At 53.0% G+C, this 26389-nt stretch overlaps 1 protein-coding gene across 1 annotated transcript in view; it reads left to right on the plus strand.

Moving 5' to 3' along the window:
- LOC139240889 (low-density lipoprotein receptor-related protein 1-like) overlaps positions 1–26389 on the plus strand; it is a gene marked incomplete at its 3' end in the record, with an annotated part of 408599 nt that overhangs the window by 287834 nt on the left and 94376 nt on the right. Inside the window, exons 13-20 of the mRNA XM_070869393.1 lie at positions 3970–4192; positions 5113–5302; positions 8529–8651; positions 9815–9955; positions 11711–11836; positions 14609–14725; positions 17132–17212; positions 21192–21242. Coding sequence (XP_070725494.1) covers positions 3970–4192; positions 5113–5302; positions 8529–8651; positions 9815–9955; positions 11711–11836; positions 14609–14725; positions 17132–17212; positions 21192–21242 — 1052 coding nt within the window. The remainder of the gene's footprint in view (positions 1–3969; positions 4193–5112; positions 5303–8528; positions 8652–9814; positions 9956–11710; positions 11837–14608; positions 14726–17131; positions 17213–21191; positions 21243–26389) is intronic.

Below are 26389 nucleotides of genomic sequence, written 5' to 3' on the forward strand. Positions count from 1 at the left end.
CAGGTGTGGACAATTGCAGCAAGACTTGCTGACTGTAATACCCTAACACCCTTGCTTGGGACAGGGGTATGGTTGACGATGGAGGTCAGCAAGAGCGAGGGGATATTGCACAAAATTAGGGTTCACGGGATTGGGGGTAATATATTACACGGATTGAGGATCGGTTAACGGACAGTAAACAGAGAGTAGGAATAAACGGGTCATTTTCGGGTTGGCAGGCTGCAACTAGTGGGGTGCTGCAAGGGATCTGTGCTGGGGCCCCAGCCATTCACAATCTATATCAATGATTTGGATGAGGGGACCGAGTGTAATGTATCCAAGTTTGCTGATGATACAAAGCTCGGTAGGAATGTAAGTTGTGAGGAGGATGCAGAGAGACTTCAAGGGGATATAGACGGGCTGAGTGAGTGGGCAAGAACACGGCAAATGGAATATAATGTCGGGAAATGTGAAGTTATCCACTTTGGTCGGTAAACTCGAAAAGCAGAGTATTTTGTAAATGGTGAGAGATTGTGAAATGTCGGTGTTCAGAGGGACCTGGCTGTCCTTGTACACCAATCACTGAAAGTTAACCTGCAAGTACAGCAAGTGTTTACAGCAAATGGTATGTTGGCCTTTATTACAGGAAGGTTTGAGTACAAGAGTAAAGACGTCTTACTCCAGTTATACAGGGCCCTGGTGAGACCACACCTGGATTATTGTGTACAGTGTCGGTCTGCTTACCTAAGGAAGGATATACTTGCCATTGAGGGAGTGCAACGAAGGTTCACCAGACTGATTCCTGGGATGTGGGGGGATTGTCCTATGAGGAGAGATTGAGCAGACTAGGCCCATACTCTCTGGAGTTTAGAAGAAGGAGAGGTGATCCCATTGAAACAGACCAGATTCTGAGGGAGATTGACAGGGTAGATGCAGGGAGGGTGTTTCCCCCCGGGCTGGGGAGTCTAGAACCAGAGGTCACAGTCTCAGGATAAGGGGTCGGCCATTTAGGACTGAGATGAGGAGGAATTTCTTCACTCAGAGGGAGGTGAATCTTTGGAATTCTCTGCCCCAGAGGGCTGTGGAGGCTCAGTCGTTGTGTATATTTAAGGTTCTCGACCCTTCCACCAATGGGAACAGTTTCTCTCTATCTCCTTTGTCCAGACCCCTCGTGATTGTGAACCCCTCGATCAAATCTCCCCCTTAACCTTCTCTGCTCCAAGGAGAACAACCCCAGCTTCTCCAGGCTCCCCACGTCACTGAAGTCCCTCATCCCCCCGGGACCATTCTGGTCAATCTCCCTCTGTACCCTCTCCCAGGCCCTTCACACCCTCCCTCCAGTGCGGGGCCCAGACTTGGACACAATACTCCAGTTGCGACCGAACCGGTGTTTTATACAGGTTCATCATAATTCTCCCGCTTCTGTACTCGACGCCTCCATTTATGAAGCCCAGGATCCTGTAAGCTTTTTTAAACCGCTTTCTCAACCTGCCCTGCCACCTTCAACGACCTGTGCACATATACCCCCAGGTCTCTCTGTTCATGCACCCCCTTAAGGTGTGCACCCTTTAGTTTATATTGTCTCTCCTCGTCCTTCAAACCAAAATGTATCACTTAGCACTTTTCAGCGTTAAACTTCATCTGCCACCTGCCCGCCCATGTCACCAGCCTGTCTGTGACTTCCTGAAGTCTATCCCTCTCCTCTTCACTGTTCATTATACTGGCACGTAAAGAAACAGCAGAATGTAAGAAATAGGAGCAGGAGTAGGCCATACGGCCCCTCGAGCCTGCTCCGCCATTCAATACGATCATGGCTGATCCAATCATGGACTCAGCTCCACTTCCCCGCCCACTCCCCATAACCCTTCATTCCCTTATCGCTCAAAAATATGTCTATCTCTACCTTAAAAATATTCAATGTCCCAGCTTCCACAGCTCTCTGGGGCAGAGAATTCCACAGATTTACAACCCTCTGAGAAAAGAAATTCCTCCTCATCTCTGTTTTAAATGGACGGCCCCTTATTCTAAGACTATGTCCCCTAGTTCTAGTCTCCCCCATCAGTGGAAATATCCTCTCTGTATCCACCTTGTCAAATCGCCTCATAATCTGATACGTTTCGATAAGATCACCTCTCATTCTTCTGAATTCCAATGAGTAGAGGCCCAACCTCCTCAACCTTTCCTCATAAGTCAACCCCCTCATCTCCAGAATCAACTGAGTGAACCTTCTCTGAACTACTTCCAAAGCAAGTGTATCCTTTCGTAAATACGGAAACCAAAACTGCACGCAGTACTCCAGGTGTGGCCTCACCAATACCCTATATATCTGCAGCAAGACTTTCCTGCTTTTATACTCCATCCTCTTTACAATAAAGGCCAAGATACCATTGGCCTTCCTGATCACTTGCTGTACCTGCATACTATCCTTTTGTGTTTCATGCACAAGTAACCCCCAGGTCCTGCTGTACTGCAGCACTTTGCAATCTTTCTCCATTTAAATAATAACTTGCTCTTTGATTTTTTTCTGCCAAAGAGTATGACCACACACTTTCCAACATTATACTCCATCTGCCAAATTTGTCATGAAGTTGTTACATGAAGCACAAAAAGTGAGTTTTAACGTCATCAGCACTCGACACAGAAGGCAGTATCTCTTTCTCGATTAAATTTAATCGAGGTGCTCGGAATTGCGAGGGGGGAGAGGGGTTTTGATGGAGTAGATCGGGGAGAAACTGTTCCCCGGGGGCAGGAGGGTGGGGTAACCAGAGGGACACAGATTGACGATAATCGGCGATGGAACCAGAGGGGGAGATGGGGAGAATGTGTTTACGCAGCCAGTTGTTGTGATCGGGAACGCGCTGCCTGAAAGGGCGGTGGGAGCAGATTCAATCGTGACTTTCAAACCGGGAATTGGGTAAATACTGGAAGGGGAAAAATTCACGGCTGTGGGGGGAAAGGGCAGGGGGGGAGTGGGACTGATTGGGTCGCTCTGTCACAGAGCCGGCACAGACTCAATGGGCCAAATGTAATGTAATGTATTTGTTTCATAAGTTCTTGGCTTAAGAATTCATAGCTATTACGAACTAGTTGGTTTATGAGGTTTATGTGAGGTTATCCACTTTGGCAGAAATAATAGAAAAGCAAATTATAATTTAAATGGAGAAAGATTGCAAAGTGCCGCAGTACAGCGGGACCTGGGGGTTCTTGTACATGAAACACAAAAGGATAGTATGCAGGTACAGCAAGTGATCAGGAAGGCCAATGGTATCTTGGCCTTTATTGCAAAGGGGATGGAGTATAAAAGCAGGGAAGTCTTGCTACAGTTATACAGGGTATTGGTGAGGCCACACCTGGAGTACTGTGTGCAGTTTTGGTTTCCGTATTTAAGGAAGGATATACTTGCATTGGAGGCAGTTCAGAGAAGGTTCACCCGGTTGATTCCGGAGATAAAGGGGCTGTCTTATGAAGAGAGGTTGAGCAGGTTGGGCCTGTATTCATCGGAGTTTAGAAGAATGAGAGGTGATCTTCTTGAAAAGTATAAGATTCTGAGGGGGCTGGACAGGGTGGATGCAGAGAGAATGTTTCCACTGATGGGGGAGACTAGAACTAGGGGGCATGGTCTTAGAATTAAGGGGCCGCCCATTTAAAACTGAGATGAGGAGGAATTTCTTCTCTGAGGGTTGTAAATCTGTGGAATTCTCTGCCCCAGAGAGCTGTGGAGGCTGGGACATTGAATATATTTAAGGTGGAGATAGACAGATTTTTGAGCGATAAGGGAGTGAAGGGTTATGGGGAGCGGGCGGGGAAGTGGAGCTGAGTCCATGATCGGATCAGCCATGGTCGGATTAAATGGCGGAGCAGACTCGAGGGGCCGAATGGCCGACGACTCCTATTTCTGATGTTCTTACGATGTAAGCGAGTGCGTGTTTTGTCGGGGGAGCTGTAGCAAGGCGGGGCTTGTGCTGACATTGCTGTCTTTGTGTTGGGAAGGTGGATGTACTGGACGGACTGGGAGGAGGATCCTAAGGACACCAGGCGGGGCAAGATCGAAAGGGCTTGGATGGATGGCACGAATCGTAACATCTTTGTGACCTCCAAGACCATCCTGTGGCCCAATGGCTTGAGCCTGGACATCCAGAACAGCATCCTGTACTGGTGTGAGGCCTACTACGACCGGATTGAAAGAATCTTCCTCAACGGCACGGATAGGAGGGTAAGGGTCGCGCTGTTGGAGGGGCAGTGCTGAGGGAGCGCCGCACTGTCGGAGGGGCAGTACTGAGGGAGCGCCGCACTGTCGGAGGGGCAGTACTGAGGGAGCACCGCACTGTCAGAGGGGCAGTACTGAGGGAGCGCCGCACTGTCGGAGGGGCAGTACTGGGGGAGCACCGCACTGTCGGAGGGGCAGTACTGAGGGAGCACCGCACTGTCGGAGGGGCAGTACTGAGGGAGCGCCGCACTGTCGGAGGGGCGGTACTGAGGGAGCGCTGCACTGTCGGAGGGGCGGTACTGAGGGAGTGCCGCACTGTCGGAGGGGCAGTACTGAGGGAGCGCCGCACTGTTGGAGGGGCGGTACTGAGGGAGCACCGCACTGTCGGAGGGGCAGTACTGAGGGAGCGCCGCACTGTTGGAGGGGCGGTACTGAGGGAGCGCTGCACTGTCGGAGGGGCAGTACTGAGGGAGCCCCGCACTGTCTGAAGTGCCGTCTTTCGGACGAAAGATTAAATCCAGGCCCTGTCTGCCCTATTGGGCGCCTGTCAACGATCCCATGGCTCTATTGGATGGAGAGCTCTCCCTGGTGTCCTGGGGCCAATATTTAGACCTCATCTAACATCACTTTTTAAAAAAAAAAACGGATGATCTGGGTCATTATCACATTGGTGTTTGCGGGAGTTTGCTGTGTGCAAATTGGCTGTCGCGTTTTCTAATTTACAAGTGACTACACTTGCAGTGCTTCATTGACTATGGAGCGTTATGGGACATCCTGAGTGGTGACAGGCGCTATGGAAATGTACGTGGATTTGAACGCGGTGATTGTTCTCTCTTGTTTTTGGGATTTTTCTGACAGCGGGGCGAGTGGGCTACCCGTTTACAGTAACTGATCTCCCTCTCCCCTCCCCCGGCATTCTCCCGCAGGCAGTGTATGAGCGTGGCGAGCTCAGCCATCCCTTCGGCTTCACGCACTACGGCAACTACCTCTTCTGGACGGAGTACCGGAGCGGCAATATCTACCGCTTCGACCAGACCACCAAGGTGGTGACGCTGCTGAGGAGTGAGCGGCCACCCACTTTCGAGATCCGCATGTACGATGCCCAGCAACAGCAAGGTAACCCTCTCCGACAATCCGCAACGACATCAGAAATAGGCGACAGTTCCCCTCCCGTGGTTAAGTAAGCTCCGCCCGAGGTCAGTCAGAGTGTAATTGCTGCCTGCTGCTGACCGTTTATGGAGGTGTTGGAGCTGTCTGAAGCGGCAGTTCCCGTCCGTGGTTACGTAAACCCCGCCCGAGGTCAGTCTGAGTGCAATTGCTGCCTCCTCCTGACCGTTTGAGCAGGTTGGAGTTGTCTGAAGCGGCAGTTCCCATCCGTGGTTAAGTGAATTCTGCCCGAGGTCAGTCTGAGTGCAATTGCTGCCTGCTTGTCTGAAGGGGCAGTTCCCGTCCGTGCTTAAGTAAACTCAGCCCGAGGTCAGTCAGAGTGTGATTGCTGCCTGCTCGTCTGAAGGGGCAGTTCCCGTCCGTGCTTAAGTAAACTCAGCCCGAGGTCAGTCAGAGTGTGATTGCTGCTTGCTCGTCTGAAGGGGCAGTTCCCGTCCGTGCTTAAGTAAACTCAGCCCGAGGTCAGTCAGAGTGTAATTGCTGCCTGCTCCTGACCGTTTCCAGCTTGGAGCTGTCTGAAGTGTCAGTTCCCTCTGTGGTTAAGTAAACACAAGAACATAAGAAACAGGAGCAGGAGTTGGCCATTCGGCCCCTCGAGCCTGCTCCGCCATTTAATACGACCATGGCTGATCCGGTCATGGACTCAGCTCCACTTCCCCACCCGCTCCCCATAACTCTTCACTCCCTTATCGCTCAAAAATCTGTCTATCTCCACCTTAAATATATTCAATGACCCAGCCTCCACAGCTCTCTGGGGCAGAGTGAACCAGGGGTCACAGTCTCAGGATAAGGGGTTGGCCATTTAGGACTGAGATGAGGAGGAATTTCTTCACTCAGAGGGGGGTGAGTCTTTGGAATTCTCTGCCCCAGAGAGACTGGGGAGGGAGAGAGAGTATATTCAAGGCTGAGATCGATAGATTTTTGGAATCTGGGGGAATCAAGGGATCGAGCGGGAAAGTGGAGTTGAGGTCGAAGAACAGCCGCGATCTCATTGAATGGCGGAGCAGGCTCGAGGGGCCGAATGGCCAACTCCTGCTCCTAATTCTTGTGTTATAAAACCCCCGTCATTGTTTTGAAGACCTCGATGAGGTCGCCCCTCTGGAGAACAGAGACGCAACCTGTGCAATCTTTCCTTGTAGTTGTATCTGTCTCTCCTCCCCTCCCGCCCCCGAAACCAACCCTACATATCCACTGGCATTGCTTGAAATAGTTATAGTTTTAGATATGATGCAATGAGCCAGCAGCTTGATCGGAAGCGTGGTAACGGTTGTGATTGGATTTTTGAGCCGGTGAGATTTCGGAGGAGTGTGCGATTGAGGAAGTGGTTAGTGCGGCAAGAGTTGGTTGTCACTTGTCTGAATACGGAGTTGGCTGGTGCACAGTGACGGACTCGAAAGGCATTATCTGCTCCCTGCTGGTCCTAGTGCACAGCTTCAAGCGTGCTGTTGCGGGGGGGGGGGGGGCGCGGGAGGTCTCTGCACTGTGCTAATGCAGTCGTTCACTGATGTTAAAACTTTGTTGGCGGGGGGAGAGAGAGTTCCGGCTTCCCACGCACCCCTTTGTGTGCGGAAGTGCTTCCTGATGCAGAGCAGGAGCCGGCCATTCGGCCCCTCGAGCCTGCTCCGCCATTCAATAAGATCGCGACTGATCTAATCATGGACTCAGCTCCACTTCCCCGCCCGCTCCCCATAACCCTTCACTCCCTTATCGCTCAAAAATCTGTCTATCTCCGCCTTAAATATATTCAATGTCCCAGCCTCCACAGCTCTCTGGGGCAGAGAATTCCACAGATTTACAACCCTCTGAGAGAAGAAATTCCTCCTCATCTCAGTTTTAAATGGGCGGCCCCTTATTCTAAGACCATGCCCCCTAGTTCTAGTCTCCCCCATCAGTGGAAACATCCTCTCTGCATCCACCTTGTCGAGCCCCCTCATAATCTTATACGTTTTGATAAGATCACCTCTCATTCTTCTAAACTCCAATGAATAGAGGCCCAACCTGCTCAACCTTTCTTCATAAGGCAACCCCCTCATCCCAGGCATCAACCGAGTGAACCTTCTCTGAACAGCCTCCAATGCAAGTATATCCTTCCTTAAATACGGAGAGCAAAACTGTATGCAGTACTCCAGTACATCACCCCTGAAAGGCCTGGCTCTAAATATAAGGTTAAGCCCGCTTATGGTGGACTTTGTCTTCCCTCCACACACTCGACAGAGGAAATAATTACACTCTATTGGCCCGATCAAATTCTTCAACCATCTCAATGAGATCACCCCTTAATCATCTGTGCTCCAGGTAATGGATAAAACATGTCCTCGAAATGTAACCCCTTTCAGCCCCCGGGTATCATTCTTGTCAATCTGTGCTGCTCCCCCTCCCAAGGCCGATATATCCCTCCTTGGGGGCAGTGCCCAGAATCGCTGTGTTTAGGTAGCAGACCGGGAAACATTAAACCCCCCTCACCCTCCCTCCCCAAGTGAAGATGTTACTGGTATAAATGTTCATCAGAAATAGGAGGAGGCCATTCGGCCCCTCGAGCCTGCTCCGCCATTCAATACGATCATCGACCTCAACTCCACTTTCCTGCCCGATCCCTCGATTCCCTTAGTGAGCAAAAATCTCTCGATCTCAGCCTTGAATACACTCAACGACTGAGCCTCCACAGCCCTCTGGGGCAGAGAATTCCAAAGATTCACCCCCCTCTGAGTGAAGAAATTCCTCCTCATCTCAGTCCTAAATGGCCGAGCCCTTGTCCTGAGACTGTGTGACCCCTGGTTCTAGACTCCCCAGCCCGGGGGGGGGGGAAACACCCTCCCTGCATCTACCCTGTCAATTCCCCTCAGAATCTGGTCTGTTTCAATGGGATCACCTCTCATTCTTCTAAACTCCAGAGAATATCGGCCCAGTCTGCTCAATCTCTCCTCATAGGACAATCCCCCCACATCCCAGGAATCAGTCTGGTGAACCTTCGCTGCACTCCCTCTATGGCAAGTATATCCTTCCTTGGATGAGGAGAGCAGAATATGTAGTGGTTGGTTCACACTGCGTCTCGTTGTTGGGAATCGGTGAAGTTGAGCAGCGGTGGTGAAGATGTTGCGTGCGCGACATAGGAACAGTGATTCAGTACAGAAGTGTTTCTGTTCTTCTGTTTTCCCCACCCCCCCCCCGTGTCCAGGTACAAACGCCTGTCGCGTCAACAATGGTGGCTGCAGCAGCCTGTGCCTGGCCACCCCAGGCGGGCGTTCCTGCAGCTGTGCTGAAGACCAGCTCCTCGACGGAGACAACGTCACCTGCAAAGGTAGGAGGTGGGGGGGACGGGGGGAGAGAGCGGTTTCAGTCGCCCCGTGCAGCGACTGTGTGAACGAGGGTTGTGGTGGGGGGGGGGTGGGGGGTCGCGAGAGGAGCACGGAGTAGATGTGGGGAGCTGTGAGATAGGGGAGCACTGGGCAGCTGGAGGGAGCTGAGAGAGAGAATGGATATCGGCGAGAGAGAGGGTTGCCTAGTGTGAACGGATAGAGGGCAGTGATGCTGGAGAGCAGACAGGGAGACAGACTGCCTGGAGCGAGAGAGGGGGGGAGAGAGACACTGAGTGGGGGGAGGGAGAGACTGATTGGAGGGAGACTGACTAGAGGGAGGGAGGGAGAGACAGACTGGAGGGAGGGAGAGACTGACTGGAGGGAGGGAGAGACTGACTGGAGGGAGGGAGGGGGAGGGAGACTGACTGGAGGGAGAGAGAGAGACAGACTGGAGGGAGGGAGAGATAGACAGACTGGAGGGAGAGGGAGAGGCACTGGCTGGAGAGGGAGAGGGAGAGGGACAGACTGGATATTAATTACATGTCCATTCTGCAAGTTTATTAATGTCCACTTGTAGTTTGCAGACCAGAACTGTGCACAGTGCTCCAAGTGTGGTCTAACCCAGGTATATGGAGACCAGAACTGTGCACAGTGCTCCCAGTGTGGTCTAACCCAGGTATATGGAGACCAGAACTGTGCACAGTGCTCCCAGTGTGGTCTAACCCAGGTATATGGAGACCAGAACTGTACACAGTGCTCCAAGTGCGGTCTAACCCAGGTATATGGAGACCAGAACTGTGCACAGTGCTCCAAGTGTGGTCTAACCCAGGTATATGGAGACCAGAACTGTGCACAGTGCTCCCAGTGTGGTCTAACCCAGGTATATGGAGACCAGAACTGTGCACAGTGCTCCCAGTGTGGTCTAACCCAGGTATATGGAGACCAGAACTGTGCACGGTGCTCCCAGTGTGGTCTAACCCAGGTATATGGAGACCAGAACTGTGCACGGTGCTCCCAGTGTGGTCTAACCCAGGTATATGGAGACCAGAACTGTGCACGGTGCTCCCAGTGTGGTCTAACCCAGGTTCGATACAGGCTTAATGCAGCATGTTCCGCTCTGTTTACCGTTACTAATCTGTGCTCCTTCCCCCGTTCTCCCCACCAGCGAATCCCGCCTACATCCCTCCACCCCTGTGCCAGCCAGGAGAATTTGCCTGCAAGAACGGCCGCTGTATTCAGGAACGCTGGAAGTGTGATGGGGACAACGACTGCCTGGACAACAGCGATGAGGTCCCGGAGATCTGTCGTACGTATAAGAATTGTCACTATAGGCAGTTCCTCGGAATCGAGGAAGACTTGCTTCCACTCTAACAATGAGTCCTTAGGTGGCTGAACAGTCCAATACGGGACCCACAGTCCATGTCACAGGTGGGACAGATAGTCGTTGAGGGAAGGGGAGGGTGGGACTGGTTTGCCGCACGCTCCTTCCGCTGCCTGCGCTTGGTTTCTGCACGCTCTCGGCGACGAGACTCGAGGTGCTCAGCGCCCTCCCGGATGCACTCCCTCCACTTAGGGCGGACTGGTCTTTGGGCCAGAGACTCCCAGGTGTCGGTGGGGATGTTGCACTTTATCAGGGAGGGCTTTGAGGGTGGTCCCTTGTAACGTTTCCTCTGCCCACCTTTGGCTCGTTTGCCCGTGAAGGAGTTCCGAGTAGAGCGCTTGCTTTGGGGAGTCTCGTGTCTGGGACATGCGGACAATGTGGCCCTGCCCAGCGGAGCTGGTCGAGTGTGGTCAGTGCTTCGATGCTGGGGATGTTGGCCTGGTCAAGGACGCTAACGTTGGTGCGTCTGTCCTCCCGGGGGATTTGCAGGATCTTGCAGAGACATCGTTGGTATTTCTCCAGCGACTTGAGGTGTCTTCTGTACATGGTCCATGTCTCTGAGTCATACAGGAGGGCGGGTATCATGGATTGTAACCGCTCGATGTGAGCTCGTTAGCACGCTGGCTCCGCAGTCCGAACAAGCGCACACGCATACTCCCCGCGCGGGCGCGCAAGCAAATACGCTCGCTTGCACACACCATATTCCCCCCCGGCCCCCCGAGATGAACAGAGGGGACCCGAGACAAATCCACAGATCACTAAAATTAGCGACGCAGGTCAGTAAAGCCTTTTAAACAAAAAAACGCAAAGCAAGCACTGGGGTTCATCGCGAGAGGGTCAGTGACAATTCGAAGGGAAATTATCCAAAGGAAAAATTCACAGGGCTGTGGGGGAAAAGGGCAGGGGGGAGTGGGACTGATTGGGTCGCTCTGTCACAGAGCCGGCACAGCACGGGCAACGATGGGCCCAGTGGGATCCTCCTGTGCAGCAAGGTTGTAAACGTTTTTCATTTTGTGTGATGGGTGCGGGGCTCCCTCAGTACCGCCCCTCCGACAGTGCGGCACTCCCTCAGTACTGCCCCTCCAACAGTGCGGGGCTCCCTCAGTACTGCCCCTCCGACAGTGCGGAGCTCCCTCAGTACCGCCCCTCCGACAGTGCGGCACTCCCTCAGTACTGCCCCTCCGACAGTGCGGCGCTCCCTCAGTACTGCCCCTCCGACAGTGCGGCGCTCCCTCAGTACTGCCCCTCCGACAGTGCGGTGCTCCCCCAGTGCTGCCCCTCTGACAGTGCTGTGCTCCCTCAGTATCGACCCTCCGATAGTACAGTATGGCGCTCCCTCAGTAATGCGTCTCCGACAGCGCAGTCCGGCGCTCCCTTAGTACCGCCCCTCCGACAGCGCAGTACGGCGCTCACTCAGTAGTGGCGCCGGTGAGTGTCAGCCTGGGCGCTCAAGTCTTACGCGGAGACGAGATTACTATACCGCAGAGCGATGGCCCTGACTTAAATAAGGCCGCCTTGGAGTGTACCTCTGTTGTGTGGGCGAGGGATTGACCCCCTTATGAATGGCGGCCGCTGCTTTGAGGAACACACACGGCGCGGCCTCCCTCCCCCGACATGTGTGAATTTATTTCCCCCCTCCTGTGCCTGTGTTGACCCCCTGTTGCTCGCTCCTCCCCACAGACCAGCACACCTGTCCCTCGGACCGCTTCAAGTGCCAGAACAACCGCTGCATCCCCATCAGGTGGCTGTGCGATGGGGACAACGACTGTGGCAACAGCGAGGACGAGTCCAACTCCACCTGTTCAGGTAAACGGGGGCGGGGGGCGAGCAAGGGCAGGGGCTCGGGCGCAGAAGTGTCGGCCCTCAGGTGTGGGGCGGTGGTCGTGCGCAGGTGTTCATGTTGTGCAGCTGTGACTTCACCTTGAGGCGTCCGAAAGACTTGCATTTATATAGCGCCTTTCACGACCGCCGGACGTCCCAAAGCGCCTTGCAGCCAATGACGTACATTTGGAGTGTGGTCACTGTTGCAATGTAGGAAACGCGGCAGCTCAATTTGCGCACAGCAAGCTCCCACACACAGCGATGTGATAATGACCCAGATCATCTGTTTGTGATGTTGGTTGAGGGATAAATATTGGCCCCAGGACACCGGGGAGAACTCCCCCTGCTCTTCTTCCAAATAGTGGCCCCGGGATCTTTTACATCCACCCGAGAGGGCAGACGGGGCCTCGGTTTAACGTCTCATCTGACAGTGCAGCGCTCCCTCAGTACCGCCCCTCCGACAGTGCGGAGCTCCCTCAGTACTGCCCCTCCGACAGTGCGGAGCTCCCTCAGTACTGCCCCTCCGACAGTGCGGAGCTCCCTCAGTACTGCCCCTCCGACAGTGCGGTGCTCCCTCAGTACTGCCCCTCCGACAGTACGGAGCTCCCTCAGTACTGCCCCTCCGACAGTGCGGAGCTCCCTCAGTACTGCCCCTCCGACAGTGCAGGGCTCCCTCAGTACTGCCCCTCCGACAGTGCGGCACTCCCTCAGTACCACCCCTCCGACAGTGCGGCGCTCCCTCAGTACTGCCCCTCCGACAGTGCGGCGCTCCCTCAGTACTGCCCCTCCGACAGTGCGGTGCTCCCTCAGTACTGCCCCTCCGACAGTGCGGCGCTCCCTCAGTACTGCCCCTCTGACAGTGCGGAGACCAAAACTGCACGCAGTACTCCAGGTGTGGCCTCACCAATACCCTGTATAACTGTAGCAAGACTTCCCTGCTTTTATACTCCATCCCCTTTGCAATAAAGGCCAAGACACCATTGGCCTTCCTGATCACTTGCTGTACCTGCATACTAACCTTTTGTGTTCCATGCACAAGTACCCCCAGGTCCCGCTGTACTGCAGCACTTTGCAATCTCTTTCCATTTTAAATAATAATGTAGCTTTTTTAATTTTAACTGCCAGGCGCCGGCAATGTCTGGTTGGGCCGAATAGCCTGTTTCTGTGCCGTATATTCCGTGTCATCATCATAGGCGGTTCCTCGAAGCGAGGATGACTCGCTTCCACGCCGGAAAGGATTAGTTCCCAGGTGTTTCAATGAAGGAGCTAATACTCCGGATCCCGAACTACATCCTGAAGGGTGGAAGATGCCTGTGGGTGGATTGTTTTAACGTGGGGTGACCGTTGCACACCAGCCACCACACGGGGCTTGACAGAGCGAGGTCTTTGGTCCAGGGGCAAGGGTTAACCAGGACGACTGGAGACCAGCTCTGCTGCACGGACCCAGTGCGCCCACATATCGCACACAGTGTGGGCTGGGCCCGTGCTGCCCCTGGGCCCTCGCCTCTCCTGGGCCCCGAACTCTCGCCTCTCCTGGGCCCCGATCACAGGGATTCCGTGTAAGCCGACTGCACACGGTTAAAATTCTGCAGCACAGGTTACCCCGTCGGGAGTGTAATAATTTGGACATTCCTGGAACACTTTTCCTCCGCATGGATTGTGTCCAACTTGTTTCATCTCCTGAGGGGGTGGGGCTGGCTCACTTTTTGTCTGAGGGCGGAACGTCTGAGAAGGTTACAGTCCATCGGAATGCCTCTCGGTTAAACCCCCCCGCCTCCCCAGGGGAGCCTTGCGGAGGTCCATCAGAGCGAGTCCTGATCAGAAGCAGACCGCGCGTGGAATTTCCCGGACAACTCGTGGCGAAGGAATTGTCGGTTCGGCAGAGCGTTTGGCCATCTGGGTTTGCACTTAATTATCCCTGATCGATTCAAGCCGCATTCTTGAGCAGCTATTTGACCAGCTCCCGCGTCTGTTTTGAATGCACTATCCTCAACCCCCTCCCCCCGTCCTCCTCTCCTGAAAGTGTGAAGTCCAAGCTGGGACTGCTGCGTGGAGCTCCCGTGGTATGCACGAACAGGAGCAGGCCCGTTCAGCACGGGCCTGTTACATTAGGAACAGGAGGAGGCCATTCAGCCCCTCGAGCCTGTTACATTAGGGACAGGAGGAGGCCATTCAGCCCCTCGAGCCTGTTACATTAGGAACAGGAGGAGGCCGTTCAGCCCCTCGAGCCTGTTACATTAGGAACAGGAGGAGGCCGTTCAGCCCCTCGAGCCTGTTACATTAGGAACAGGAGGAGGCCGTTCAGCCCCTCGAGCCTGTTACATTAGGAACAGGAGGCCATTCAGCCCCTCGAGCCTGTTACATTAGGAACAGGAGGAGGCCGTTCAGCCCCTCGAGCCTGTTACATTAGGAACAGGAGGCCGTTCAGCCCCTCGAGCCTGTTACATTAGGAACAGGAGGAGGCCATTCAGCCCCTCGAGCCTGTTACATTAGGAACAGGAGGCCGTTCAGCCATTCGATCCTGTTGCACCATTCTATGCGACCATGCCTTGGCTTCGTATCCCTCGATATCCCATCAAAAATGTACCGATTTCAGTCTTGAGCAAGTGTCAGTAGAACCACGTGTGATTCTGTGATGGCCGTCTCTTAGAATCCTCCTCGTCTACCTTCTGTCCGCCATGCCATTGGGAGCGGTTCTGAACTTAGCATTAAAACACTTTCTTTATTTCCCCCCGCCCCCTGTCTTGTCGACTCCAGCTCGGACGTGTCCCCCCAACCAGTTCTCCTGTGCCAATGGGCGCTGCATCCCCAACTCCTGGACGTGTGATCTGGACGACGACTGCGGAGACCGATCGGACGAGCCGGCCTCTTGCGGTGAGTGAGCGTCGCGTCGCGGCGAGCGCTTGACGGGGGCGCGCTGGGGATCGTATTTCCCGAGAGGGTGAAGAAACCCACTGTGTAGCTTCCCATTCGCTGTCGCCTGGTTTTAGGCTCAGGAGGAGGCCGTTCAGCCCCTCGAGCCTGTTACATTAGGAACAGGAGGCCATTCAGCCCCTCGAGCCTGTTACATTAGGAACAGGAGGAGACCATTCAGCCCCTCGAGCCTGTTACATTAGGAACAGGAGGAGGCCGTTCAGCCCCTCGAGCCTGTTACATTAGGAACAGGAGGAGACCATTCAGCCCCTCGAGCCTGTTACATTAGGAACAGGAGGAGGCCGTTCAGCCCCTCGAGCCTGTTACATTAGGAACAGGAGGAGGCCGTTCAGCCCCTCGAGTCTGTTACATTAGGAACAGGAGAAGGCCATTCAGCCCCTCGAGCCTGTTACATTAGGAACAGGAGGAGGCCGTTCAGCCCCTCGAGCCTGTTACATTAGGAACAGGAGGAGGCCGTTCAGCCCCTCGAGTCTGTTACATTAGGAACAGGAGGAGGCCGTTCAGCCCCTCGAGCCTGTTACATTAGGAACAGGAGGAGGCCATTCAGCCCCTCGAGCCTGTTACATTAGGAACAGGAGGCCATTCAGCCCCTCGAGTCTGTTACATTAGGAACATAGGGAGGCCATTAAGGGAAGTTGACACGTGTGTGTGGTCCACAAAAGCGGGAGGTTATTGAATGATCCAAGGGAGGGCTAGTCTACCTGCATCAATAGCGTCCTGTCATCGTGGGATGCTTCACTGTGTGGAGAAAGGGGAGATACAGGACCAAGATCTGGAGCACCGCCGACAACAATGCCCTGGCAGATGTTTTCCCCCGGTTTATCGGGCTTGCACTGATTGGGGCAGCCCTGGTCAGCAGGAATTGTGGGTTGTTCAAACAACCACAACGTGTATTTATATAGCGCCTTTAACGTAATGAAACGTCCCAATGTGCTTCACGGGAGTATCACGAGAAAAAACGACTGGACACCGAGCTGCATAAGTAGAAATTAGGGCAGGTGACCAAAAGCTGGGTCAAAGAGGTCGGTTGTAAGGAGCGCCTTGAAGGAGGAGAGTGAGGTAGAGGGCTTTAGGGAGGGAGTTCCAGAGCTTGGGGCCCAGGCAATAGAAAGTTCGGCCACCGATGGTGGAGCGATTATAATCAGGGATGCTCAGGAGGGCAGAATTAGAGGAGTGCAGACATCTTGGGGGGTTGTGGGGCTGGAGGAGGTTGCGGAAATAGGGAGGGGTGTAGGGGCTGGAGGGGGTTACAGAGATAGGGAGGGGTGTAGGGGGCTGGAGGATGTTACAGAGATAGGGAGGGGTCTAGGGGCTGGAGGAGGTTAGAGATAGGGAGGCTTGTAGGGGCTGGAGGAGATTACAGAGATAGGGAGGGGCGAGGGCCATGGAGGGATTTGTAAACAAGGATGAGAATTTTGAAATCGAGGCTTTGCTTAACCGGGAGCCAATGTAGGTCAGTGAGCACAGTGGGTGATGGGTGAGTGGGACTCGGTGCGAGTTAGGACACGGGGTCAGTGAGCACAGTGGGTGATGGGTGAGCGGGACTCGGTGTGAGTTAGGACACGGGGTCAGCGAGCACAGGGGGTGATGGGTGAGCGGGACTCGGTGTGAGTTAGGACACGGGGTCAGCGAGCACAGGGGGTGATGGGTGAGTGGGACTCGGTGCGAGTTAGGACACGGGGCAGTGAGCACAGGGGGTGATGGGTGAGTGAGACTGGGTGTGAGGTAGGACACGGGGGCAGTGAGCACAGTGGGTGATGGGTGAGCGGGACTCGGTGTGAGTTAGGACACGGGGTCAGCGAGCACAGGGGGTGATGGGTGAGTGGGACTGGGTGCGAGTTAGGACACGGGGCAGTGAGCACAGGGGGTGATGGGTGAGTGAGACTGGGTGTGAGGTAGGACACGGGGGCAGTGAGCACAGGGGGTGATGGGTGAGTGGGACTCGGTGCGAGTTAGGACACGGGGTCAGTGAGCACAGGGGGTGATGGGTGAGCGGGACTCGGTGCTAGTTAGGAAATGGGGACAGCCGAGTTTTGGATCACCTCGAGTTTACGTTGGGTAGAATTGGGAGGCCAGCCGGGAGTGCGTTGGAATAGTCAAGTCTGGAGGTAACGGGGGCATGAATGAGGGCTTCAGCAGCGGATGAGCTGAGGCAGGGGGGCGGAGGCGGACGATATTACGGAGGTGGTTAAAGGCCATCTTAGTTATGCCGAGGACGTGTGCAGTTGGGAGCCCATTTCGGGGTCAAGCGCTCGAGGCGGACAACGTGGGGGAAAAGGGAAGGGGTTGTGAAAATGTGGATCAATGCACAGGCGCGGTAACGCTAATCTGGCTCTGTATCCGCAGCCTACCCGACCTGCTTCCCGCTGACCCAGTTCACCTGCAACAACGGGCGATGTATCAACATAAACTGGCGATGCGATGCTGGTGAGTGAGACGCTGACCACCCTCCCCACCATTTGTCCGTTCCCTGTTTGCCGGCTTTTGTTTGCTTGTGTTACTGATTCGGGACTGGGATCTGCGGCAGCGAGTTGCACTCTGGGCCGGATAAATCATCGGCTCTACACCTCTGGCCCTCGCATTTGTTTGGCCCTCGGCTTTAGGCCCTAATTTTTATATCATTAACTCTAAATCTTCGTCACAAGCTTGGTCAAGCACCATCATTATCATCGTTGGTCACTCATATCGAGGATGACTTGATTCCACGCCAAAAAGGGACAAGTTCCCAGGTGTTTCAATGAAGGACCTAATATTCCAGATCCCGAACTACATCCTGAAGGGTGGAAGATGCCTGTGGGTGGATTGTTTTAACGTGGGGTGACCGTTGCACACCAGCCACCACACGGGGCTTGACAGAGCGAGGTCTCGGTCCGGGGGCAAGGGTTAACCAGGACGACTGGAGACCTGCTCTGCTGCACGGGCCCAGTGCGCGCACATATCGCACAGTGTGGGCTGGTCCGTGCTGCCCCTGGGCCCTCGAACTCACACCTCTCCTGGGCTCCGGTCACTTCGCTCTACAATCTCTCGCTGCTCCTTCGCCCCTCCTGTGCCTGCCCGCACTGCAATCAGCGACCTGACGCAGCAGCACGCACTGCTCCCTGCAGTGGTATACCGCCGTACGCTGCTCCCTCCAATGGCCCCGGCCTACCGATGGTCTTGCAGGCCGGGACCATGCTGATTTCCGTGCTGGGCCACCGCACACTCCTCCCTGCAGTGACCCCGGCCTGCCGATGGTTTTGCAGGTCGGGACCATGCTGATTTCCGTGCTGGGCCACCGCACACTCCTCCCTCCAATGGCCCCGGCCTACCGATGGTCTTGCAGGCCGGGACCATGCTGATTTCCGGGCTGGGCCACCGCACACTCCTCCCTCCAATGGCCCCGGCCTGCCGGTGATCATATTTCACTGCATAATTATGGCCTGGAAATCCTGTTTTTTTTTTTCTTTCCCGCGGGCGTTCGACCAAAAGCGAGAAAAAACGCGCGCGCGCTTACCTTTTGGTCCCAACGCCCGCCAGAGATCCCGGACTCGAAGCCGCCTCTTCTCGCGCAACGGAGCGCGTTCACGTCGGGACGTCCGAAGGAGTCACGAGGGCCTGGACACCCAATCACGGTGAAGTATTTTCTCATTCATAGCAATAGGAGCTTCGTAAATCTTAAAACTTCTATTACTATGAAAGTTAAACACACACACACACACACACACACACACACACACACTGCATAAAACATTAAAAAACTCACATAAATACACTGTAGAAATTAAAGTTGATGTTTTTTTTTAAAAAGAAAAATAAATTGGCCGATTTTTAAAACACTTATTTTTAAGCAGAATTAAAAGTTAACTTAGTGCGCAGGGTTTTTAAAAATAACATGCTTTTTAAATGTAATTATATTTCTGTATGTTTTTAAACTCTTACGCCTGTAACAGTAGGCTATACGCGTGCTTTTATCAGGCACAAGAGTTCATGAGGACATTTGCAGGGCAAGATATTGGTAAATATCAGAAATCTTGCCCGTGCAAATGTCCTCGCTCCCGAGATGCGGAGGATCGGTCAAGCCAGAGTTTTCAGCGCATGTGCATTGCCTGCCGAAATCCAGCTTTTCTGATGCCTTCTCAGGTCCGTAGAAACTTCGTTACAACCAGGGAGGCCGCGATTTCTGGGCCTGTATCTTCAGAAGGTGCAAAATATTGCGTCGTTGTGGCTCAAAGTGTGTATAAAATTCTGTGATAATCTTGAAACCTGTCTAAATATCCCCCAAAAATTCACCCAAAAATTCACCCAGAGAGTTAGGTACGCTGTTCGTCAGAAAATGCACAGGAAGAAGCCAATCTTTGTTTGAAGGGATGCATTCAGATAATTTTTTTGTTTGATACGCAGTTCAACGCCAGGAAGAAACCATTCTATTTTTGAACTGTGCGCTGTTTTTTTTTTAATGTACGTAGCTTTGATTTCTGTTCGTTGTTAAATTTGGATAAATATACAATTGTATTTAGAACATAAGAAATAGGAGCAGGAGACGGCCATTCGGCCCCTCGAGCCCGCTCCGCCATTTAATACGATCATGGCTGATCCGATCATGGACTCAGCTCCACTTCCCCGCCCGCCCCCCATAACCCTTCACTCCCTTATCGCTCAAACATCTGTCTATCTCCACCTTAAATATATTCAATGTCCCAGCCTCCACAGCTCTCTGGGGCAGAGAATTCCACAGATTTACAACCCTCAGAGAAGAAATTCCTCTTCATCTCAGTTTTAAATGGGCGGCCCCTTATTCTAAGACCATGCCCCCAAGTTCAAGTCTCCCCCATCAGTGGAAACATCCTCTCTGCATCCACCTTGTCGAGCCCCCTCATAATCTTATATGTTTCCATAAGATCACCTCTCATTCTTCTGAATTCCAATGATTAGAGGCCCAACCTACTCAACCTTTCCTCATAAGTCAACCCTCTCATCCCCGGAATCAACCGAGTGAACCTTCTCTGAACTGCCTCCAAAGCAAGTATATCCTTTCGTAAATACGGAGACCAAAACTGCACGCAGTACTCCAGGTGTGGCCTCACCAATACCCTGTGTAACTGGAGCAAGACTTCCCTGCTTTTATACTCCATCCCCTTAGGGAGAAAGCGTGAGAGTATTGCATTTCCCAGCACAGACACGGGCCTTGGTCCCACCGCTCCGTGCCGGGGTTAAACTCCACACCAGCCCCCTCCCACCCCTCCTCCATCTCGCCCCCATCACCATATCCTTCTATTCCTTTCTCCCCCATGTGTTTATCCAGCTTCCCCTTAAATACATCGATACTATTCGCCTCAACCCCACCCTGTGGCAGCGAGTCCCACATTCTCACCCCGCTCTGGGTAAAGAAGTTTCTCCTGAATTCCCCATTGGATTTATTAGTGACTGTCTTATATTGATGGCCCCCTAGTTCTGGTCTTCCCCACAAGTGGGAATATCTTCTCTACGTCTACCCTATCGAACCCTTTCATAATGTTAAAGATCTCTATCGGGTCAGCCCTCAGCCCTCTCATACCTAGAGAAAAGAGACCCGGTCTGTTCACTCTTTCCTTGATAGTTATAACCTCTCAGTTCTGGTATTATCCTCAAGTGCCTCCATACCTTTTATGTAATATGGAGACCAGAACTGTGCACGGTGCTCCCAGTGTGGTCTAACCCAGGTATATGGAGACCAGAACTGTGCACAGTGCTCCCTGTGTGGTCTAACCCAGGTATATGGAGACCAGAACTGTGCACGGTGCTCCAAGTGCGGTCTAACCCAGGTATATGGAGACCAGAACTGTGCACAGTGCTCCCTGTGTGGTCTAACCCAGGTATATGGAGACCAGAACTGTGCACAGTGCTCCCTGTGTGGTCTAACCCAGGTATATGGAGACCAGAACTGTGCACGGTGCTCCCAGTGTGGTCTAACCCAGGTATATGGGGACCAGAACTGTGCACGGTGCTCCAAGTGTGGTCTAACCCAGGTATATGGAGACCAGAACTGTGCACGGTGCTCCCAGTGTGGTCTAACCCAGGTATATGGAGACCAGAACTGTGCACGGTGCTCCAAGTGTGGTCTAACAAAGGTGCGATCCAAGTTTAACATTACCTCTCCGATTCACTGTGCGAGAACTGAACCCCGGTGCTGGGTTAAGCTGCTGCTGATGCCAGTCCTGAATCACTCCCTGCCAGTGCCCCCTTGTGTGTTCGTTTGACTTTTTATCAATGTTTTGTCTTGTCGTCGTTGTACGCAGCAGTAATATCGAATTGCCTTTCATTTGCTTTTTAGTCTTGTCCTCCTGTGTTGATGTTGTTGTTGTTGTTTGAATGCTCTTTTGTGCCTCTCTCTGTCTGTCACAACCCCCCTGCCAACCCTGTGTTGTGTCGGCTGATTTCTGTGTTGCAGATGACGATTGCGCTGATGTTTCTGACGAAGAGCGTTGTGACCACTTTAACGGTCAGTGTATAGAACCAGCATGCACCACGCACCCGCCCCCCCGGGGAGACTCTGACCTCGCTTAACCGCTCGTCCGTCACTCCTCCCCACCCTGGCTTTCCCTCCCTGTCCCTGTCCTTGCTGGCCCCGGGAGGGAGCGGGCGGAGCAATTGCTCTCGACCAACCAGCATTTTCAAAACGCACACTATTTTCCAAGCCGTAACTTTCACCGGGCACTTATACAGCATAGTGAAAAGTACCAAGGCGCTTTACAGGACAGAATCTCACCCCGAGCCACAGAAGGAGATATTAGGGACAGGCGGCCAAAAGCTGGGTCACAGAGGGAGGTTTTAAGGAGCATCTTAAAGGAAGACAGAGAGAGGGGCGGAGAGGTTTAGGGAGGGTGTTCCAGAGCTTGGGGCCCAGGCAACAGAAGGCACGGCCACCGATGGTGGAGGGCAGAATTAGAGGAGTGCAGAGATCGCAGAGAAACGGATTTGAAGTGGCAGCCAGTACATACAACTTGCATCAGGACATAAGATATAGGAGCAGGAGTAGACCAATACGGCCCCTCGAGTCTGCTCCTCCATTCAATCCGATCATGGCTGATCCGATCATGGACTCGGCTCCACTTCCCCGCCCGCTCCCCATAACCCTTCACTCCCTTATCGCTCAAAAATCTGTCTATCTCCACCTTAAATATATTCAATGTCCCAGCCCCCACAGCTCTCTGGGGCAGAGAATTCCACAGATTTACAACCCTCTGAGAGAAGAAATTCCGCCTCATCTCAGTTTTAAATGGGCGGCCCCTTATTCTAAGACCATGCCCCCTAGTTCTAGTCTCCCCCATCAGTGGAAACATCCTCTCTGCATCCACCTTGTCGAGCCCCCTCATAATCTTATATGTTTCGATAAGATCACCTCTCATTCCAATGAGTAGAGGCCCAACCTACTCAACCTTTCCTCATAAGTTAACCCCCTCATCCCCGGAATCAACCGAGTGAACCTTCTCTGAACTGCCTCCAAAACAAGTATATCCTTTTGTAAATACGGAGACCAAAACTGCACGCAGTACTCCAGGTGTGGCCTCACCAATACCCTGTATAACTGTAGCAAGACTTCCCTGCTTTTATACTCCATCCCCTTTGCAATAAAGGCCAAGACACCATTGGCCTTCCTGATCACTTGCTGTACCTGCATACTAACCTTTTGTGTTTCATGCACAAGTACCCCCAGGTCCCACTGTACTGCAGCACTTTGCAATCTTTGTCCATTTAAATAATAACTTGCTCTTTGATTTTTTTCTGCCAAAGTGCATGACCTCACACTTTCCAACATTATACTCCATCTGCCAAATTTTTGCCCACTCACTTAGCCTGTCTATGTCCTTTTGCAGATTATTTGTGTCCTCCTCACACATTGCTTTTCCTCCCATCTTTGTATCGTCAGCAAACTTGGCTACGTTACACTCAGTCCCTTCTTCCAAGCCGTTAATATAGATTGTAAATAGTTGGGGTCCCAGCACTGATCCCTGCGGCACCCCACTAGTTACTGATTGCCAACCAGAAAGTGACCCATTTAACCCGACTCTCTGTTTTCTGTTAGTTAGCCAATCCTCTATCCAGGCTAATATATTACCCCCAACCCCGTGAACTTTTATCTTGTGCAGTAACCTTTTATGTGGCACCTTGTCAAATGCCTTCTGGAAGTCCACAGGACGGGGAGAGAGGCGGAGAGGTTTAGGGAGGGAGTCCCAGAGCTTGGGGCCCAGGCAGATGAAGGCACGGCCACCAATGGCGGAACGATGGAAATCGGCAGTGCGGGGGGGGGCGGGGGGAGGATGAGCAAGAGGCCAGGATTGGAGGAGCGCAGAGATTGCAGATAAACGAATTTGAAGTGACTGCCAGTACATATAACTTGCATTTATACAGCTCATTTCTTGACCTTCGGACGTCCCAAAGCGCTTTACAGCCAATGAAGTATTTCTGGGAGTGTAGTCACTATTGTAATGTGGGAAACGCCAATTTATGCACAGCAAGCTCCCACACACAGCATTGTGATAATGACCCAGATCATCTGTTTTTAGTCATGTTGGTCGAGGGATAAATATTGCAGCACTGAGGGAGCGCCATAATTAGCAGGGGGGCTATCGGGAAGCGGCAGTGATAGGATAGGTCTTTCGAAGAGCTGGCACAGGCACGGTGGGCCCAATCGCCTCTTTCTACGCTGAGAGATTCCACCGAAGGCAGCTGTAGGAACAGAGAACGACTTGGGAAATTCCAGTTTGCGCTTTTGAAAATACTAGTTTTCGAACATCTTTGCTGTACAGAAGTTAGTTTCCTGCCTTGTGCAATTTAAAAAAAAATCTAGATTTTAATCAGAAGTTAATTTTAAGCTGTTTGCCAACCTGTAGTATTGGAGCTAAAATTACGAGAGCGCTTTCTGCAGTTATTGGGTGTCCGATCTGCCGAGCTGGATTGGGAATGCTGACACTGAATCCTGGCTGTTTGGTCTCCCGTCCGTTTACTCAGTCAACCCACCCATTCGGGCAGTCAGTCTTGCTCCAGCCCTGGAGGCAACTTTGACCGTGTTGCTCCAACACTGACCAACTCCCCATAGTGCCCCCCCCCCCCCCCACACTGACCCACTCCATCGTGCCCGTCGCTCACCCACTGACCATAGGAACATGGAATTTAGGAGCAGGAGTCGGCCATTCGGCCCTTCGAGCCTGCACCACCATTCAATACGATCACGGCTGATCCTCTATCTCAACACCATATTCCCGCTGTCTCCCCATACCCCTTGATGCCTTTTGTGTCTAGAAATCTCTCTATCTCCCTCTTAAATATATTCAGTGACTTGGCCTCCACAGCCTTCTGTGGCAGAGAATTCAGGTTCACCACCCTCGGAGTGAAAACATTTCTCCTCATCTCGCTCCTAAATTTCCTCCCCCGTATCCTGAGACTGTGACCCCTTGTTTTAGACTTCCCAGACCCGGGGAAATATCCTCCCCGCATCCAGTCTGTCCAACCCCGTCAGAATTTTATACCTTTCAATGAGATCCCCTCTCATTCTTCTAAACTCCAGTGAATACAGGCCCAGTCGACCCAATCTCTCCTCATACGGCAGTCCTGCCCTCCCAGGAATCAGTCTGGTGAACCTTCGCTGCACTCCCTCTATGGCAAGTATATCCTTCCTTAGGTAAGGAGACCAAAACTGCACACAATACTCCAGGTGCGGTCTCACCAAGGCCCTGTATAACTGCAGTAAGACATCCTTGCTTCTGTACTCAAACCCTCTTGCAATGAAGGCCAACATACCATTGGCCTCCCTAACTGCTTGCTGCACCTGCGTGTTTGTTTACAATGACTGGTGTACAGGGACACCCAGGTCCCTCTGTACATCCACACTTCCCAAGCCATCACCATTTAAATAATACTTTGTCCTTATGTTTTTCCTACCAAAGTGGATAACTTCACACATTTATCTACGTGACACCATCTCCCCATAGTGCCCCCCCCTGCCCCGACCCCTGGCTATTTTCTGTTGAGGGAGTGCAGCGAAGGTTCACCAGACTGATTCCCGGAATGGCAGGACTGACATATGAAGAAAGACTGGATCGACTAAGCTTATATTCATTGGAATTTAGAAGAATGAGAGGGGATCTCATGGAAACTTATAAAATTCTGACGTGATTGGACAGGTTTAGATGCAGGAAGAATGTTCCCGATGTTGGGGAAGTCCAGAACCAGGGGTCACACAGTCCAAGGATAAGGGGTAAGCCATTTAGGACCGAGATGAGGAAAAACTTCTTCACCCAGAGAATTGTGAACCTGTGGAATTCTCTACCACAGAAAGTTGTTGAGGCCAGTTCGTTGGATATATTCAAAAGGGAGTTAGATGTGGCCCTTACGGCGAAAGGGATCAAGGGGTATGGAGAGAAAGCAGGAATGGGGTACTGAAGTTGAATGATCAGCCATGATCATATTGAATGGTGGTGCAGGCTCGAAGGGCCGAATGGCCTACTCCTGCACCTATTTTATATGTTTCTATGCTCATCCATAGTGGCCCCCCCAACTGACAATAGTGCCTGCCCCCCCCAAACACACACTGAGCCACTCTCCCTCGCGCTCGCCCCCTCTCAGTTTCAGGATGTCACATGGCAATACCTCAGGCCATGACCCAGACGAGAGTTTGAGCTCCACTGCTGAATGAATCAACGCAGTCCGGTCATGGTTAGTCCACTGGTCCATGCTCCTCGCCCTCCCCCCGCCACACACCTGCCGACACACCTCTCTCCAAACAGCAGCAAGGGATCGCTCTTCAAACCCGGGACCCCTCCCTACCCCCTGGAGCATCGCCCCACCCCAGAGTCACCATGTGTGGTGCATGTTGCTGTGTCTATGCAGTTTCTGTGTTACATTTTACTGTTTTATATCTTGTCGCTTGATGCCGGGGAATCGCTCGTTGATCGATGTGATCGGAATGTGTGTGGTGGGGGGGGAAGGGGCCGGGCACCGATTCTATCCACGTTCTATGTACATCGTCAAGTGTTCCTCGAACGGGGAAACCAGCGTTGGCCCGACCTGAATCCAAAACCTTTCCCCTGCTTTTAGTTTTTTATATTTTTCTCTCCTTGCTGCTCGCTCCGTTCCCGTGTTCTGTGGCTCGGGGAGGGGGTGGGATTATCTGGGGCCTCCCCACAGATGCCCCCATCACCTGCGAGTGTGTGTCGGACCGGAGGGCGAGGTGACGCATCATTGTGCGGCCAGTCCCGTCCCCCACCTCGGAATGTCGCTGCGATTCCCACAGGCGGTGGCTGAAGCAATGCTGGGGGGTAGAATTGGGGGGAGACGGTGATTGGAGCCTGGGCTGCTTTTCCCACGCCCCCCCCCCCCCCCCACAACCCTCCCACCTCCCCCCCGACAGTCGATCCAGCGCAGGACGGCACCGATCTCACGCTCCGCGCAGTCTTAACAATTCCACCGTTGGCCGTGGTGCTTGAGCCGGTGTGCCAAGTCACACCTTCCCCGATTTGTCGGCCTGCATCGCTGCTCCTGGGCCCCTGCCCAGTCCAAAAACAGGACCCCCTCCCTCTTCCCGCAGGGGTCAATGACCTGCCCGTCACCCAGCCGACCTTTGGACATTCCAGTCACCGCTCTGGCTCC

This window comes from Pristiophorus japonicus, chromosome X (assembly GCF_044704955.1).
Source record: "Pristiophorus japonicus isolate sPriJap1 chromosome X, sPriJap1.hap1, whole genome shotgun sequence".
Lineage (NCBI taxonomy): Eukaryota > Metazoa > Chordata > Chondrichthyes > Pristiophoridae > Pristiophorus > Pristiophorus japonicus.